The sequence below is a fragment of the Bombus pyrosoma genome, linkage group LG10 (assembly GCF_014825855.1).
Source record: "Bombus pyrosoma isolate SC7728 linkage group LG10, ASM1482585v1, whole genome shotgun sequence".
Classification (NCBI taxonomy): Eukaryota; Metazoa; Arthropoda; class Insecta; order Hymenoptera; family Apidae; genus Bombus; species Bombus pyrosoma.
This window is the reverse complement of record NC_057779.1, coordinates 12,256,124-12,271,954: the sequence shown is the minus strand read 5'-3', so window position 1 is coordinate 12,271,954 and position 15,831 is coordinate 12,256,124. Positions and strand designations below refer to the sequence as shown.

Below are 15,831 nucleotides of genomic sequence, written 5' to 3'. Positions count from 1 at the left end.
CTCTTACTAAAAAATCAGAGTAATTTCATTTAACAAATAAACTCCGGCAGACGGGGCTATTTTAAGCACAGCGTATGCAACATTAGGAGTTGATTTGGTTTGATCTGAAGCCTTGAGTATCCATTTAAACGTCATCTAGAAGATATCGTCGTTGCTAGAAGATATTTATTACGGATCACGTAGGATTAGATTGCTTGAATATTTTTATGAATGTATTACGTACATTATACGAACGACTATGGTGATTATCATAGAAGAAATTGGTACCAATCCGTAAATGTATGTAGAAGTTACGAGACATTTGTTGCGAATATACGCTTAATGAAAAATTAGTATACAGCATGGATAGTAGTCTTAAACGTACAACTAATGGTCAAGCTTTAATTAATTGTATCTTATTACTGATCGTTTTTGGAAATTTTCGCAAAGTATCTGCTTCCAATGAATATCTTGCAACTAGCATATACATTTTCAGAGCCATTCCAAATTTTACTAATATAACTTGATAGTCGTGTTTTGTTACAGTGCCGCTGAAGTTTCAAAATGTTTTGTATCGTACATAGAAAACTTTTAGGAATGTTCGAATACTTTCATAAAACACTATACATGTGCTTTTATACTGGCCATATTGAAGCGTTTGACAAATGTTTCTTGGTCTCTTGTTTGATTTGGCTAACGTTATTCATACTTCATTCAAGATGGAAAGTCAAAATAGAACAGCACAGTGGATTTGTGAAAGTCTACATAAAGCAGCATTTCGTATAGCAATTAAACGCTGTGTGTACATGTAAAATCAGAATAGTCCTTGCTCGAGTTATGTGCTGCAGGACTTTCTCTCTCTACCTGTGACATAATCTTTTGAGCAGTTGGAGAGTCGGAACTGAACCGCACATTGAAAACTGGAGTAGTTTCGTTTATTATTACGTACAGTACAGACATGTCAAGAATCTGTTGCAACTTTACTACACTCCTGTTGGCCATTCTTTTGGTAGCAACGTACACCACTTCTCTACAGGTAAAAATTATTCTTTCATCTTTTACTTGTTTACACTACTGGCGAATTGAAATGTTTTTAGTCAAATTATTCGATACAGATTTAGGCGATTATTTTTTTGTTTGACAAAGATGTACATAGCATTAAGAAATAGCTGTAAAGTTTTTCAATTGTACATAAGAAGTGGTGCATTGTAGTGTTTATGTATTAAAACAATAATATCTGTTTAAAAGCATGGCAAGTTAATTCACTTAGTAACTTTTATCAGTGGAGAATGTGGGCCTTATACAAAAATATTCATATTTGTCTGTCTTTCGTATATGTTATAAAGTAAGTAAACCAAATTTGGTAAACCAAATTTAAAAGTAAAAAGTTGTGAATAAAAATATAGTTGTATGTTTGGACCATTATCGAAAAATGCATAAAGCAGCCAGTGATTCGTTTTCGATTAATTTTATGACGGGGAACAAGTCCTGAATTCATATACAAACGTTTAGCATGTAACGTAACTACATTTTATCGAAGAAATTTATTTTATTTTAATTCTATTTACTAATTGTGCCAAAACATTACCGCATGTTCTTTATCAAATAGAAGAAAGATGTTCTACATATTTATAACAGTATCATTGCAATATACAAATGATTTTTTAATACATAATTTCATTGATATCATGTCGTATATATTATTGTATATTTTTATTACATAAATGAGGAAGAAGCAAGAACGACGAATTATTTTCATACCAATTCTGTTATATCTGTTTAGCATCGAATAGTGGTTGAAGATTTCGATTACAATCATTACAATGAACACCAAAATTTCCAACCAACGGTAAAGTTTGACAGACCAATTGTCGTGAAGGCTTTTGAAAAGCCAAAGAACCAACAAGATTTTAGCAAAATTCCTGGTATTCCGGGCGTAGACTTTCCTTTGTACCATACCGTACCTCCGACAAGTTTTTCCTGCGCACACGTTCCATTCGTACCAGGAATGTACGCGAACGTGGAAACCGGTTGTCAGGTAATTTATTTAATTTCATCAATCGTTTTACAATTGATCATTGAAATATTTATATACACATATATATATAACGTATTATGTATACAGTGCCCGCGTAACGCGAGGGTCAATAGGCTTTCCATAACAAAGCCAGGGTCACCTTGGGTAACATAAATAGGACCATATATTGTCTTTTTTCGTTAGATTGTAGACGGCTATAAAAACAGAGCATTTTCGTATCTTTTTTCACCGTCGTATGTATACTCGACACGCTTAAATTACAAAACATTTCTTGTCACATGCCGGCAGATAGCAGAAAAGTGACTCGCGTTACGTAACACACTCTGTGTACTGTGTATATATGTATGGAGACTTTAAGTAAGACAGAAGAATTGCAAAAAGCGTATCTACGGAATAAAGTAACTTTCTTTAGCGAAGAGATCATAGAAGAGATGGTTTTATCGATATTTTAGAAAAAATTTAATATAATCGTAAGTCGTGGTACTGTGATCAATAAACCGCGGATATTTATGCAATTTCACATTTTTACGAAAATACTAACAAAGTGGAATCCAAATACATATTTATTTCACACACTAATATTATGACAAATATTTTACGTTCAATATATTTTTTACATTTTTTGCGCTCTTGTGTTTCGCCGAAGTGCACATAAAAATCCGCAGTCTGACGATCAACCGTACAAAGTATAAATCTTGCGAATAATAAAATCGATTCGAATCAGTTAAAGAATTTAAAATGACCTACTATGCACATATACGTACGTAAATACATATGAATAGGTTTTTTAGTATATAATAATTGATAATATAAAAGGTTTTATACGTACGAACGTTTTCAATGAATAAAAAAGTAATTTGTATAATATATTAGCTGGATTGGATAATTGTGCAGTGTGTCTCAAGAGTTTTTTTATGTGTAAAATTGATGATTAAAGTCATCTAACAAATTGTTCAATCATCTATTTGTTTTTTTTCTTTGCACTTCTTATTCGCTAATATATCTTGTTAAAAGTCACTTTTGACCGCAATATGTAGTTCCTGCAACAGTTACCCTGAAGGCAATTCTATCGTTTCTATCTAGCTATGCATTCACTTTTTAGCCTTGCCTTCTATGTAATCAACTGAAATTTCTTTCTTGTTCAAGAAGGAAACATATCTTTTAGTTTGGCTCTAAAAACGGAACGAATATTGTAATATTTCTGTTGAACCCAACATTTTATTTTATTTCGATCATACGTGACATCATCCTTTTGTTCGTTCAAACTAAAGTTACTATTACCAGTGCATATGTTAAAAAATGCATAAAATATTAGTATATATATCAGAAAAGAAATATAATTGGATAGTTAGATTTAAAAAAAGGATTATGAAATTTTACGTGTAAAACTCTTAGGCATATCTTGTCTATGGCAGAGCCTCGCTTATTCCAACTAATATATTATTATTATTATGATATTTTATCTTTGTAACATGGTAACTCAAATGATACGTTTGTATCATATGCTACACTATAATACAAGAAACGCTAAGAAACTTCACTTACGTTTCAGGCATATCACATTTGTCACGATGGTCGCGAAGGTCATCAAGGTGCATCTTTTCTCTGTACTAATGGAACTCTTTTCAATCAACGGGAATTTGCTTGTGACTGGTGGTATAACGTGAATTGTGCAGATGCGCCAGCTTTGTATAGGTATAATTTTATATTTATTCTAATAAATATATTTGTGATGGTAAACATTATAGATATTTACCTTAATGTGAAAGGAGCACAGATCAAAATATTGACCATTCTTGAGTAATTTATTCTAATTTGGAAAAGTATAAAAAGTATAATGCCCTATTCTTCGGAGTATTGTCATTTTCACTTCTTTCGTATCCTCGATGTGTTATCTTTGTAAAAAAGAGTAGTCGAAGTATCCTCTGTTCTTGTCCTCTGAAACGGAATTGATGTCAACCGGAATTCCGCGAAATTTTGTATTTTCGAAAAATCTATGATCCTGACAAATGCCAATCAGCGCCAAATAAATCGTAGGAATCTCTCGTCGTACCAAAAATGCGGAAAAAATATCGAAATTAAATGTTTCACAGTCTCGATGTTTAATAATTAATTTTATCATTTTGTCAATAATTCTTATGTAATATTACATTTATCGTTTGCAATATTTTAATTTTTATTATTCACATATTTTCATTTTGTTTGTTTTAGGTTAAATTTAGACCCTTTGAAGAACCCTTATATACCGGAAGAAAGAAAGGAGATAATTCGGAAGCAGAATATGAGAATCGTCGTGTATTAAAATTTCTAATCTATATCCTAAATATAATTTAAAGCGTGCCAGTTGTACAAAGAATTACTAAATCTCTGTTGCATGATTTACAGTTTTTAGTAGAAAAATGTTTTTCACGAATGTAATTATTATAGCTATGCGATGTTTTCTTGTATTTTACTATAGAAATTTTATAATGCAAACGAGAAAACGGTGAAGTAAAGTACGAGACATCTTCTAAAATTTGTCACGAGTAATTCGCTTTAGGTCCGCCAGTATTCTTTGTTACGCCATACATATGTTTCCAGGATTCTTAGTAGACTGCAAATTATTTTCCTATGATTATGTAAAACTCGTGAAATTTTTTAAAAGAAACTCTATCCTATCTTTAATATTACAATTATTTTTATTTTACTCTCGGTTAACGCTTCGCCACATTCGGTATTAAAGTTTTCGAAAAGTAATACAAAATATAAACAATAAAACAAGTACAGAATATGATACGAATGACTGCTCAGAGCAGTATGACGATTCCGCTTGAATTAATCTGGCTGTGTTCTAAACTATACATATTTTTTTGCGCATCTTACACTATTATTTCCATATCGAGATATCGTAGGTTGTAGATCATTAAACTCGTTTTAACGTCGATTAGGACACTGTATTTTAAAAAAGTGAATGGTAATATACATGTAAAGAACTATCGGTAACATCGAGAAGACTTTGAAGATGATTTTAAAAGAACCTTTCGTTTACCGTAACATGTATATTCTTAAACTATTCTTATATTTTCTCATTCTATGTAACAGTAAACATAATTTGGACGTTTGTAATAGATATGGTATATCTACGTTTTCTTCATCACATTAGTTTCGCATATTAATCATAATCAGACTGCGGATATTTATGCAAATATATATTTTTATGAAAGCCGTTAAAAAAATGGGACCTGGAAAGCAGAAATTTGTTTCAGCTACTAGGTATTATCGTAAGTGCTATATTTTGGACGTTTCACATATTTTTGCGTATTATATGCATTCTGTGTATTTCGGTGCTCCTTAGATTTCTCATAAATGCGTAAAAATCCACAGTCATAACGATTTATAATGGATATCTAAGTTATCATTACTTTTAATTCATTTATATCTATTACTATTCTAAGATTATTGAAATTTCGATAGAATTAAATGAATTATTTACACTCTACTGTATTCCACCATTCACAACGTTTCTTTACGTTACTAAATGCTGTTCCCGATGGACAAAGCGAAGAAGTTTTCGACCAGCCAGAACAGTTGTGGAAAACCTAGAAAGAAAGGATTATCCGAATAATGTATAGTAATCCGAGTAATGAAAAAGTACATACGAGTACCAGATGATTCTTTATAAAGAAATAAGGAAAAGATATAGAACAACATTTTCTTTTCTGAAGCTTACTTTTTAGAGAAAATCGAGTTTGAAAAGAGAATATAAAAAAATTGTTCTTTCGAGCCGCCTGTGAACGAGATATTCTTGCAGGACATTTAAGAGCATCTCACAAGGAATAGAAAATGTTTTTTAATAAAGATTAAATGTAACGAAAGGATAAATGTTCAAATTAATTTTTCTCGAAAAGGAAGCCTCATGCAAGAAAATGTATTATCTTCTTATTCTTTCATAACAGCGAAATCTATTAAACCTTAACTTGGAAAGGAAATTTTCGAAACGAAAAGCGTAATTAGCTATATACTTACTTGACACTTAGTTTCAACATCGGCAAACATGCCTCTCCTACCATTGCACGTGAAACCGGTTTCTGGTATTTTGGTAAGATTCGTGTACCGAGAAATTGTATCGTCACTATTCAGCTTGACATTTTGGTACGATGTTGCTTTCGGATTTATTTCGATGTTTTGCAATTCCTGTTTTCGAATACGAGGAGAAAAGTTTTGGTTTCTATTTGCAGGATGAGATCCGACGTGTCTCGAAGATCGCTCATGAAACTTATTCAAAAATCCTTGATAATCAGCAATGATCTGAAAATAAAGAGACCGTTTTTGTACATTTTCGCAATTGAAACATTGTCTGATATCCATCTGGAAACAAATTACGAGTTTATGGATATGAGATACGACAGACGCTTTAAACAATTTCTTTCGTTTACTTATTATCTTACGTTGTGTTGAGCCCTATAAGTGAGCCATCAAAACTTGCCACACAAGAAGACTTGTGTCGCTATTGGGTTTTTACGTTTGCTCCTATTGTTTTGGTTTCAAAAAGAGTGTCGCATCTTGTACTGTCACGATATTGCTGTGAAGATAAGGAAAGCTTCTTTCTTCTCTTTTATCATTAATAACGTGATATTTCAATTTACAACATTATCGATGAAATAATACGCGTGGCTACTGTTAAAATTATTTTAAACAATAACGACATAACGTTAAATAAATCTTGATCATTGAGAGTCATAGCTCAGAATGGAGGTAGCTTCAACGATACATGTGAATTTATTGAACTAAACAAGAGTATAATGTTCTTGCCCAAGTTCTTATATTCTTTATATCAACTTACTTGTTTTTGCCATTTCAATATGATGTTTTGACAAAATTATAACGTTCAAACTCGTTTTCCCTAAAATCATGATTTTTAAATTTACCTCGTTCTTGCGCTAAACGAACGATACGTTGATATAACGTTTCTTAGTCCTTTTAATATGTAGATTCATCTCGTGACATATAAACATGCGTTTATTAGCCACCCTGTACGTTTAACTCTATTACAAGTAGAAGAGGAAATTACGTAAGAGAGAGCGTTTTAGACATATCGATATATGCAACGCGAGTAAGAGTAACGTGACTTAACTACTGTTACTGTGAAAGATGCTCATGAGATCCTTGCTTGAAATCTGTTAAGAAAGGAAGAGGTGTAATAGTATGTTATTGGTGCTTCGCTCGTAATTTGCATACCGCGAGTGCAGGTGAGCGTGCACCAGCGAATGTACTCCCGACTACAGTTTTATTCGCGTTTCAAATCTAAGATAACTAGATGATCTATCTTCTCGTAGCAGGTAATCCTAGAAAATTGTGGTTGGTTTCAACGAAGTAGGTAAACTAGAATCTCGTGTGTCGATATGCGTTCTTCTTTCACAGATTGTGGTTTTGCGCTCGAGTTGATCAAACAAGATGTATCACACACGCACACATATACGTCTTATATAGCCTATAGGTGATCATTATAAATTTCATGTTCTCTCATTTTATTCCATGTTAGAACGCGTAAACGCTGACTAGCTTCAATTTGCCATTTCTAATATGAATTCAATCGTTTATCGAATTATGCAGGGAAGTCATGTAAAACATTTAAAAGTTTCAGCTTTTTGAAAACCTGTGCAATTAATTTTACGATCACTTTTACCTCTTTTCTTTCCGTGATATATTAGATATCTCAATGTATCGTCAAAATATTGGTATTACGGTAGAATTGCATTTGTACGAATCGCGTCTATCTGAACGAAATTTTAGTCAATGACCGATCGACGGACGATTCGTATAACAGAAGCTCGTCGATTGTCCCCACTACCTATTACTTTTCATTCACACAATAGGAGTTTACGTTCAGATAAATGACTTGAACCAGCAAAAGTTTAGTTTAACACCGATGAAAATCGCTTACACATATCCCAATGAGAACATCCAGTAGGCAGGTAGGTTTGTGCATAATTACCGTAGAATAAGCAATACAATATTTGAATCGTGCTCGCTTATACGAAGCAACAGGTACAGAGATAGTGCTGTGTTGGAATAATGGTATGACCAACTATACGTAGAAGTAGACGCATAGAATATATACCTGGTGAGAGTTGAAAAGCGCTATGTTGTTGAGAATATAATCGTCGAATGGTTGGTAAATAGAATCCCACTCGTAGCGAATATTCCAAGTTGGTGCAAAAGTTTCTTCTAATAAATTGGCATCAGCAGGAAGTACCAAAGATGTTACGATAGGTTTATAAATTCCAGGTTTCGATGGTGGTACTATAGGTACAAATTGTCTGAAGCTCGTATAAGTTTGTGATTTGGAAAAATCTCGATGCTTGTTAAAGCGATTGTTCGTATACTCGCGACCATTAAATCGCGAGTATGGCGTACGAATAACGTAAGTTGTGTCAATCGCTTTCGCACGGTTGTAATGAAATCTACCTTCGGGTGGAACGTATCGTCCATCCGGGGTCAGGTACACCTGCAAAGACAACGATACTCTTCAATTAATTTCCATTTAATTAGCGATTTAATTAATTAAGAATATTAAACGTGTTGGTTGGTTTATTAAAGGGACGAACGATAAGATTGAAATAGTCAATTATATTAAAATCATTTTAAACAAAAGTACAGAGATAATGTATGTCGGTCGTAATCGTCGCTCGCTCAATACTACTGTTCAACTATACGCTCGCCACTCGACTATCTGACTCGCTATAATGACTTTCCTAGAGAGCACGTTCGTCTATTTGTATCGACCAATGTCATTATAAGAAGATCGAACGTAACTCCGGTAGACGATTACAAGTAACGACGATAATATTTTGTCCGGAGTTCGTTCACCTTTGAATCTGGCAAACCAAAACAATGTTGATATTCCAAGGCACAATAATACGAGTCTCTCCCGATTCATTCTTCAAAATTTGTCAAACTTTCTTAACCTTTTTGCTTCGGCAGTCCAATCCAAGTACTGTCACTGAACGGAAGCGCGCGCCAGAAATGCGCACAGTGTGCGTGGTTGCCATATATACGTTTTCCTAAGTCTCAAATAACAATAATTCTTGTAAGAACCGTATATGAAATATCGTTTCACTGTCAATGGATTTAACAGATTTTTTAACACGAAACAGTATACTATCCTTTGGATGTTTGAAATTTTGTTGTTGTTGTTTCAACAATGAGTAACTTTTATAAAGTGATTAATCCAATATATCAATAAAATCAACAGAAAATATTCTGCTAATAATGAAAAAATATATTATTGACTACAGATGGCATTGGTGTATACCCGATATATGGGATGTTAAACTCAGGATTTGTCGTGTGGTCGCTGCCTATATGCGGCGCTCGTACCCACAGATTATCTCGCGGGCGCCGTCTGTACGTGGTACCCGAAGCGAAAGGGTTAAACTAAGCATTTTTAAACTAAGCTCCAAGTATCATAATACATTTTTATAAAGAATTAAAAACCGCATCGAACAGTATATAAAAAAGTGTACAGTTTCATTTAGAAGAACGAAGATCTCGAAACGTTTCTACCTAGGCAAATCTGGTAGTCATCGTAAGACATTTCCCTCGAAACAGAACATGTTTTGTTCGAAACATTTATCCGAACACTGTATAATTTAGAAGATATTTGCGTGGATTATCTCGATTAAAATAAAGCAGCCTGTGTAATATTTAGCATATAGTAGAGTGCAAAGGTTATTCAAATTTATTTAAAACGTCAAAAATACCATTGTCTTGGAAAATATTTAACCTACATTTTGTTTATTAACTTGTACAGACCTTTATTACTTCTGGCATCGTTTGAACATGCTGACTATGTTTATGCACACTTCGAGCATCCAAGACCACTCCATCAGGTACTGTAATACCTTCTTTGTTTAATCGATTTAACGCTAAACGATCAGTCCTAAAAGCTTCTTCTGGAATTTTACCTCCTAATGCTGGTAAGACTTGTTCTCTAAATATTTGTCTTTTCCGCTGTAATCATAAAAATTTGTTTGCATATTAATATTACAAAAATATCGTTTCTAAGATATTTTACTTAAAAACTATGCCGTGAAATATATAATTTAAATATAAACGATGTTACTATAAGGTTAGTTTGTGATCGTCTTTAGAGCAATATATTTATACATTAAACAAATATTCGACTGATATAACATTTTTATAGAAGAAAGTTTTATGTACGTTTGTAATATTTTCTAATATTTGTAGTATAAATACCAAGAGTAATATACAATTACCGATAGACTAGTTATATTACCATTTGTAATTAAAACTAATATCGTGTCTGTGTATCTTACCTTTTCTGCAACAACGCATATCATTAGAAACGTGGCGGTAAGTATTAAACGAAACCAATTTTCTTTCTCGATTATTGTCTTCATTCTAATGGAAAATTGGTTGATTTTTTACATAATCAGAAACATTCGATTCAATTTCCTAAAATATTAAAAAAAACATTTTTTTTATCGATACATAATTATGAAACTCTACTTGTTATTTAATTATAGTTGAGTACACGGCCATTCCAGGTATTGATATGTATTACTTTGATAACAAAATTGTATCACTTTATGAAAGTCATCAAAAATTACATCACACATGCAGTAGAAGTAAATGTATTAGTACGTATACTACTACCTTGTGTAATGTTGCGTGTAAAAACTTCTCAAGCAAAGCTACGCTGCTTCGAGGGACACGTGAATCGATGAAAAGAATGTTTCCTCAAGTTCGTTTCTTTTAGGAGATTTCAAGGTCATCGGTTTTATTTCTAAAATAGAGATCTGCGTATTTGCTTGTCCGGTAGATGTAATTTTCTATTCTCTATACAAAAGTAGCTATACAAAAGTAGATATTTCGATCTTAATTTCATGAAATGTAGCGAATGAAAGACAAACAAGACATAAACATTTCTCTTTGTCTATGGTAGGTCAAGTTTTACAAAATTAAAGTTAAGATATCCTTTAAACCAAGCATAAACTAAGCGTTTTCAGACACAAATGCCTTGATACTGTTGTATGGAAAATAGAAAATTAATTAATTGGTAATTAAAAGAACCTAGAATTAAACGACCTTGAGAAAACAGATTCTTCCCACTGTTTGCAATGTCCTTAGAACAAAATACAATGATTCTATAAAATTTAAACTACGTATAAAGTCATGCACGCGATAGTACTTTACGATTATGCTACACGATGCTCTGTATTCGTGCTAAAGTCTGTAAACATATCTTGAATAGATCGTCAACCGCGATGTAGACTGTTACATCAACCCGTAGTAAATCCGATAGTAAACAACAAGTATTATTTTATTAAAATATATAATAAATAAATAATAATAAAATATATTATTTTATATTAACAGAAATTGAGATATTTCAATACGAGTTTCCGATATGATTACCATTCGCTTCAATCTATTTCTACGAACGATTGACGTACCACTTGCTACTCATAAGTGCGAGTCATATATTCATTGTCGAGAAACGTACAATTTAACGCGTAATTTTTGTTTCAAAGAGCATCGTAAGGTTCCCTTACACGTATGTTTAGCAGAATTTAAATTTAATTAGACATGTTAATTTTAATGTGGCTGTTATTAAACTTGAAAGAGGCAAGATTTTAGAGAAAGCTTGAACTTTCAATGAAAAAACATTACGAGATGCATGCTTATGGAAGAAGAAAGTTTTACATAAGGGATAACCGATTGCTCGGAAAGATATTCGTGGTTAGAGAATGACTTTCACTCTTCAATGGCATAGATAATCGACAATGCTGACGAAGATTAAATTTTCTATCTGCAAGATTGTTACAAATATCCAAGATAGATCGTGCGCAAAATTTATATTACCTTTCTCATAAATTAAATTATACTAATTGCAAATAGATCATAAACTATAGTTTACTATCATATATTGGGTTGACAACTAAGTGATTGTCATTACCACCTAATGACAAAATCAGCAATCACTTAGTTGCCAAACCAGTAGGACAAACCCCACACTAAAATGATAGAAGACTGAAAAATTTGTTAAATTAAATGAAATTGAACCTCGAATAATGCACGAGGTAATTACGCAAAAGAGGAAGCCTCGATTCTAATGACCTTGAGCTTGAAATATACATGGCAGAGGGGAAGGGCACGAGTGACATATTTCATTGTCCGAAGCGTGGGATAGTCATGGTTCAAAAGTTATGACAAACGGGAAATGGTACTTGCTACGTACATTTACTTCGATTTGAAATTGAATCTGCATTTGCATAGGATTGCGATCTTAGTAGCGCTAGATTCCCAACTTCTGCACTACAATCGAATTAAACATAGACGAGTAGCGGATTAAGGAGTTTTTATTGGTGAGAACGAGGGCAGAGTGAAATGAGAACAACGTGCACTTGTCATTTCTTCGCACAATTTGTAGTAACATGGTTTCTTTCTGGACGTTTTCTGACGATATTCTGGAGACGTTCTAAAGTTTCCTATACACTAGCTAGCACGCTCGCTAAGCGTGCAAGTCGTAAATAGCTTAGCCAATGTACATTAGCGACGCATTAAGTATATAACCAACAAGTTTTTCAGAATGTGACGTAATTTCTTTATATTTTATTACTCGTATAATAGAAATTCGATTATCCAAACAATTTATCCCCCCATTATTATTATTATTATTATTATCTACTGTGATTATTCTGGCTACAGAAGATACTAATTCGAAGCAAAGTGAAGGAATTGAATACTGCTTTGGTACATTGTAGTGGATTTCTTGCTACAGAGTTGAAGAATAATTGAATTACTTTTGCACTTGGGAACTGGATCAACTGCAGGAAGCAAAAAAAAGGTGAAAGTTTCGTTCACAACGTAGTATTCTTATCTTTTATCAATTGCACCTTGAATGAAGTTGACACAAAGAAATTCAAAGACCAATCAAAAATAGGACGAGGAACGGCAAAATCGAAAAACCACATACATATAATCCTTTAGATTCTAGTACAATTATCGTTAAAATATACATTTTGCTTTATTTGCTTTTTCCAATATGTGTAATGTATGGTTATTTAATGTAGGCACTCGATTAAATGTAGGCGCTGAGTAATTCTCACGCGCGTATAGACGCGTATATGTTCAATTTGCGCAACGAAATAACCACGTGCAAAGTTTGTTAAAAGAAATAAATTCAGTTTTCTTCTTCTTTTACATATCGAGAGGTCTATCAAACTTCCGATAATAATCTTTAGCAAATTTTGGAATCTTGAGATTCAACGATTATTAGTACCAGTAATTATTTAATTTATTCTTCAATAATACGATATTATTCTATGCAATTTCAAAATTTCGCATACGCCATGCAATAGAAAATAAACTTATAAATAAATACGACCGATTTTTAACATCTGGCTACTGCTTCGTACAAATCATCATATTCTTCATAGACCGCACTGTGATATCACCAAACGTCATTTTCTTCGTTTATTTTGTTCATGAATGTACCCACAATATTTTTCTAATTTATCAAGGAATATTGTATACTAGAGAAAGTCTTCATTTCAATTGAACGGATGATTTTGTACTTTTGGTCCAGTTAGTGAAAGTAGCCTCGTCTTTAACGCTATTAAGGTCGCGTATTCCTTTAATTAATTACGAAATACCATCGCTTTTGAATGTTCGAAAGTGAATGAAATATGTTAGCAAACTGTTAAACATTGCAATAAGCCATATGTACATTATATAATGTTGTACTATATGTATTTTTCATAAAGATCTAAATTTATCCTATCATATTAGTATTTTTACGTTTTCGTTATTCATCGTACGCGCGAATCAATTGATGGTCAACCATATTAGGAGAAGACACGAGGAGAAGGATAAAAAACGCTAGAAACGTAAAAGGAACAAATAAATGCTTGGGAATGAATGATTAATTTCAACCATAAATACTGTTTCTTTTTTATCTTCTCCCGCCCCCCTCTACTCTTTAATGTTACTTTTTAGAAAATATTCTTCACAACTTTTTAGTTGTACAGAATAGGGAAAAATGTTTCGAGTAATAAAAGCTAATATGCAGTTCCATTTGACAAAATAAGGATGGCATTCTTTCCATCCATAGAAAACTCAATTCAAAAATTTCTTTTACTCGAGAAGGTTACGCCCTGTGAACCATTTGACACGTGAGAAACTTTCGAGATCTACAATAGCTTTGGAGACAACAACATTCTATATATCTCATGTTATTCGGTGGTTACTTTGTTTTCTGAATTTTTTAACGTCGAAATATCGGTACTTCATAGAACAGTCATAATTACAGCAAATGTACTTATAATTTGCTTAGGAAATGAACGTTCTTCATTGTCTCGTTACCTAATCGAAGTCATTGTATCACAGTTGAACGGAACTAGGAAACAGCATAATGTTACGTAGGAATCTCATCAAGTATATAACACGGTATAAAGCCAACATCCGGACTCTGCGTATTTCTTTATACTTTTCTTCCGAGCTTATGGCAATACGCATAGTATACGAGTAGTTTATACATATTATTAAAAAAAAACTATACTTTCGTTACCTTCAAATTTTTATTTGACTCATAATCGAGTCTCTTCAGAAGACAAATTGATTAACTCTACTTTTCATTAATTTCTTAATCTCACTACATAGATAGTGCGATTGATATTCGATTCTCTAGAAACAAATGACTTATTTCTATAGGTACATTGATCGTGACAAGATAACATAAATAAAAGTTATAGAGTTGGTCAATATGGCTGCTGAATCGCATAACTATAACTTTTTTATTTATTTGTTTATTTGTAAAAGAAAAGTCAGTACAAACCAAATATAGAAAGTGTCGGTAAAATCTTGGAAGTGCATTTACCGGCTATTTAATTTGATCTTTGGAAACTTCACCATGAATAGCAACATGTAGTAGTACACAAAACAGTTTGTCGAAAACTAAAAACGATATCGTGATTATCTGACCAGGTGCTATACTTTATGAATTAAATTGTTGAACCGATGCATACACCACAACTTTCATATGTACACTGCAGCAATCGACGAAGAGACGAAGAGGCTGAACCAAGAATTCGAAGGGTTGTGAAGATGATACTGAACTCGCTTGTAAGAGTTCACCTGATGATATACCTGAGAGAACTGAAGCACGTGATTCGAGTTCAAAGTACTTTCACTGCTAGACTATAATAGTTCTGCAGCTTGTTCCTCTTCTTTCTCTTCTTCCTAATTCGCTTCTTTCTCACACTCACGGGCTCAACAAGCTGAAACGGAGATGATCGACGCTGCGGTGATCGATATCCTGGGTCAATAACGATCGACTAACTGGTTGTCCTCGTAAATAGATAGTTTCTTGTTGGAATTTATTTTACTGAAGGAAAGAGAAGGAATAACGTAATAACGATAACATAATAATAATATAATATATTAATTCGTGTGAATTATTAATGTAACTTTAGATTAAAGTAAATGTAAAACAATATATTATAGTAACGGTATGATAGTATTATGCAATAGTAAACAACATTATAATGATAGCTTTCATAGCAGAATAATAGCTTAAAATAAGTTACTAATTAATTTTCAAGATGATATATTACAAGTACATATTATATGTACACATTATTCTTCATGAAGATGTAGATATGTAATTAGCAATAGAAATATAGATACAAATTTACGTAAATACTAATTATATAATAATATAAATGTTATATACGCAAATTTAACCGTATTTTAATGAAATACAAACTTAATCAAATTTGTGGTTTGGTGCAAAAGGTATTAACGTCAAT

General features: G+C 32.6%; 3 protein-coding genes across 11 annotated transcripts in view; 2 read left to right on the top strand and 1 right to left on the bottom strand.

Annotated features, from left to right (window-relative positions):
* The first annotated feature begins 898 nt into the window (after positions 1-898).
* On the top strand, positions 899-4,358 carry LOC122571865. The gene is made up of 4 exons (XM_043736125.1): positions 899-1,015; positions 1,763-2,017; positions 3,570-3,712; positions 4,229-4,358. Exons 1-4 carry the CDS (start codon positions 938-940, stop codon positions 4,317-4,319), a joined length of 567 nt encoding a protein of 188 aa, XP_043592060.1. The 5' UTR covers positions 899-937; the 3' UTR covers positions 4,320-4,358.
* On the bottom strand, positions 4,299-15,185 carry LOC122571862. Of its 8 annotated transcripts, XM_043736119.1 has the most exons (9): positions 15,049-15,114; positions 14,859-14,977; positions 10,676-10,805; positions 10,336-10,474; positions 9,812-10,009; positions 8,118-8,504; positions 6,023-6,304; positions 5,490-5,595; positions 4,299-5,238 (listed from the first exon to the last, which is right to left on the bottom strand). In XM_043736119.1, the coding sequence occupies exons 4-9, from the start codon at positions 10,417-10,419 to the stop codon at positions 5,156-5,158; spliced, it is 1,140 nt and encodes a 379-aa protein (XP_043592054.1). In that variant the 5' UTR covers positions 10,420-10,474; positions 10,676-10,805; positions 14,859-14,977; positions 15,049-15,114; the 3' UTR covers positions 4,299-5,155. The 8 variants fall into 8 exon arrangements, with proteins under 8 accessions (XP_043592054.1, XP_043592055.1, XP_043592050.1 ...); XM_043736120.1 differs by lacking the exons at positions 14,859-14,977; positions 15,049-15,114 and adding an exon at positions 15,170-15,185 and having other exon boundaries at positions 10,676-10,858; XM_043736115.1 differs by having other exon boundaries at positions 10,676-10,872; positions 14,859-15,136.
* LOC122571861 (antifreeze protein Maxi-like) overlaps positions 7,888-15,831 on the top strand; it is a 25,370-nt gene continuing 17,426 nt past the window's right edge. Inside the window, exons 1-3 of one of the 2 annotated variants that reach the window (XM_043736111.1) lie at positions 9,031-9,086; positions 9,295-9,726; positions 9,810-9,888. The gene's annotated coding sequence lies outside the window, so the exon portion shown is untranslated. Of the gene's footprint in view, positions 7,972-9,030; positions 9,087-9,294; positions 9,727-9,809; positions 9,889-15,831 lie in introns of those variants that run through there. The other variant, XM_043736112.1, reaches the window with a different exon arrangement.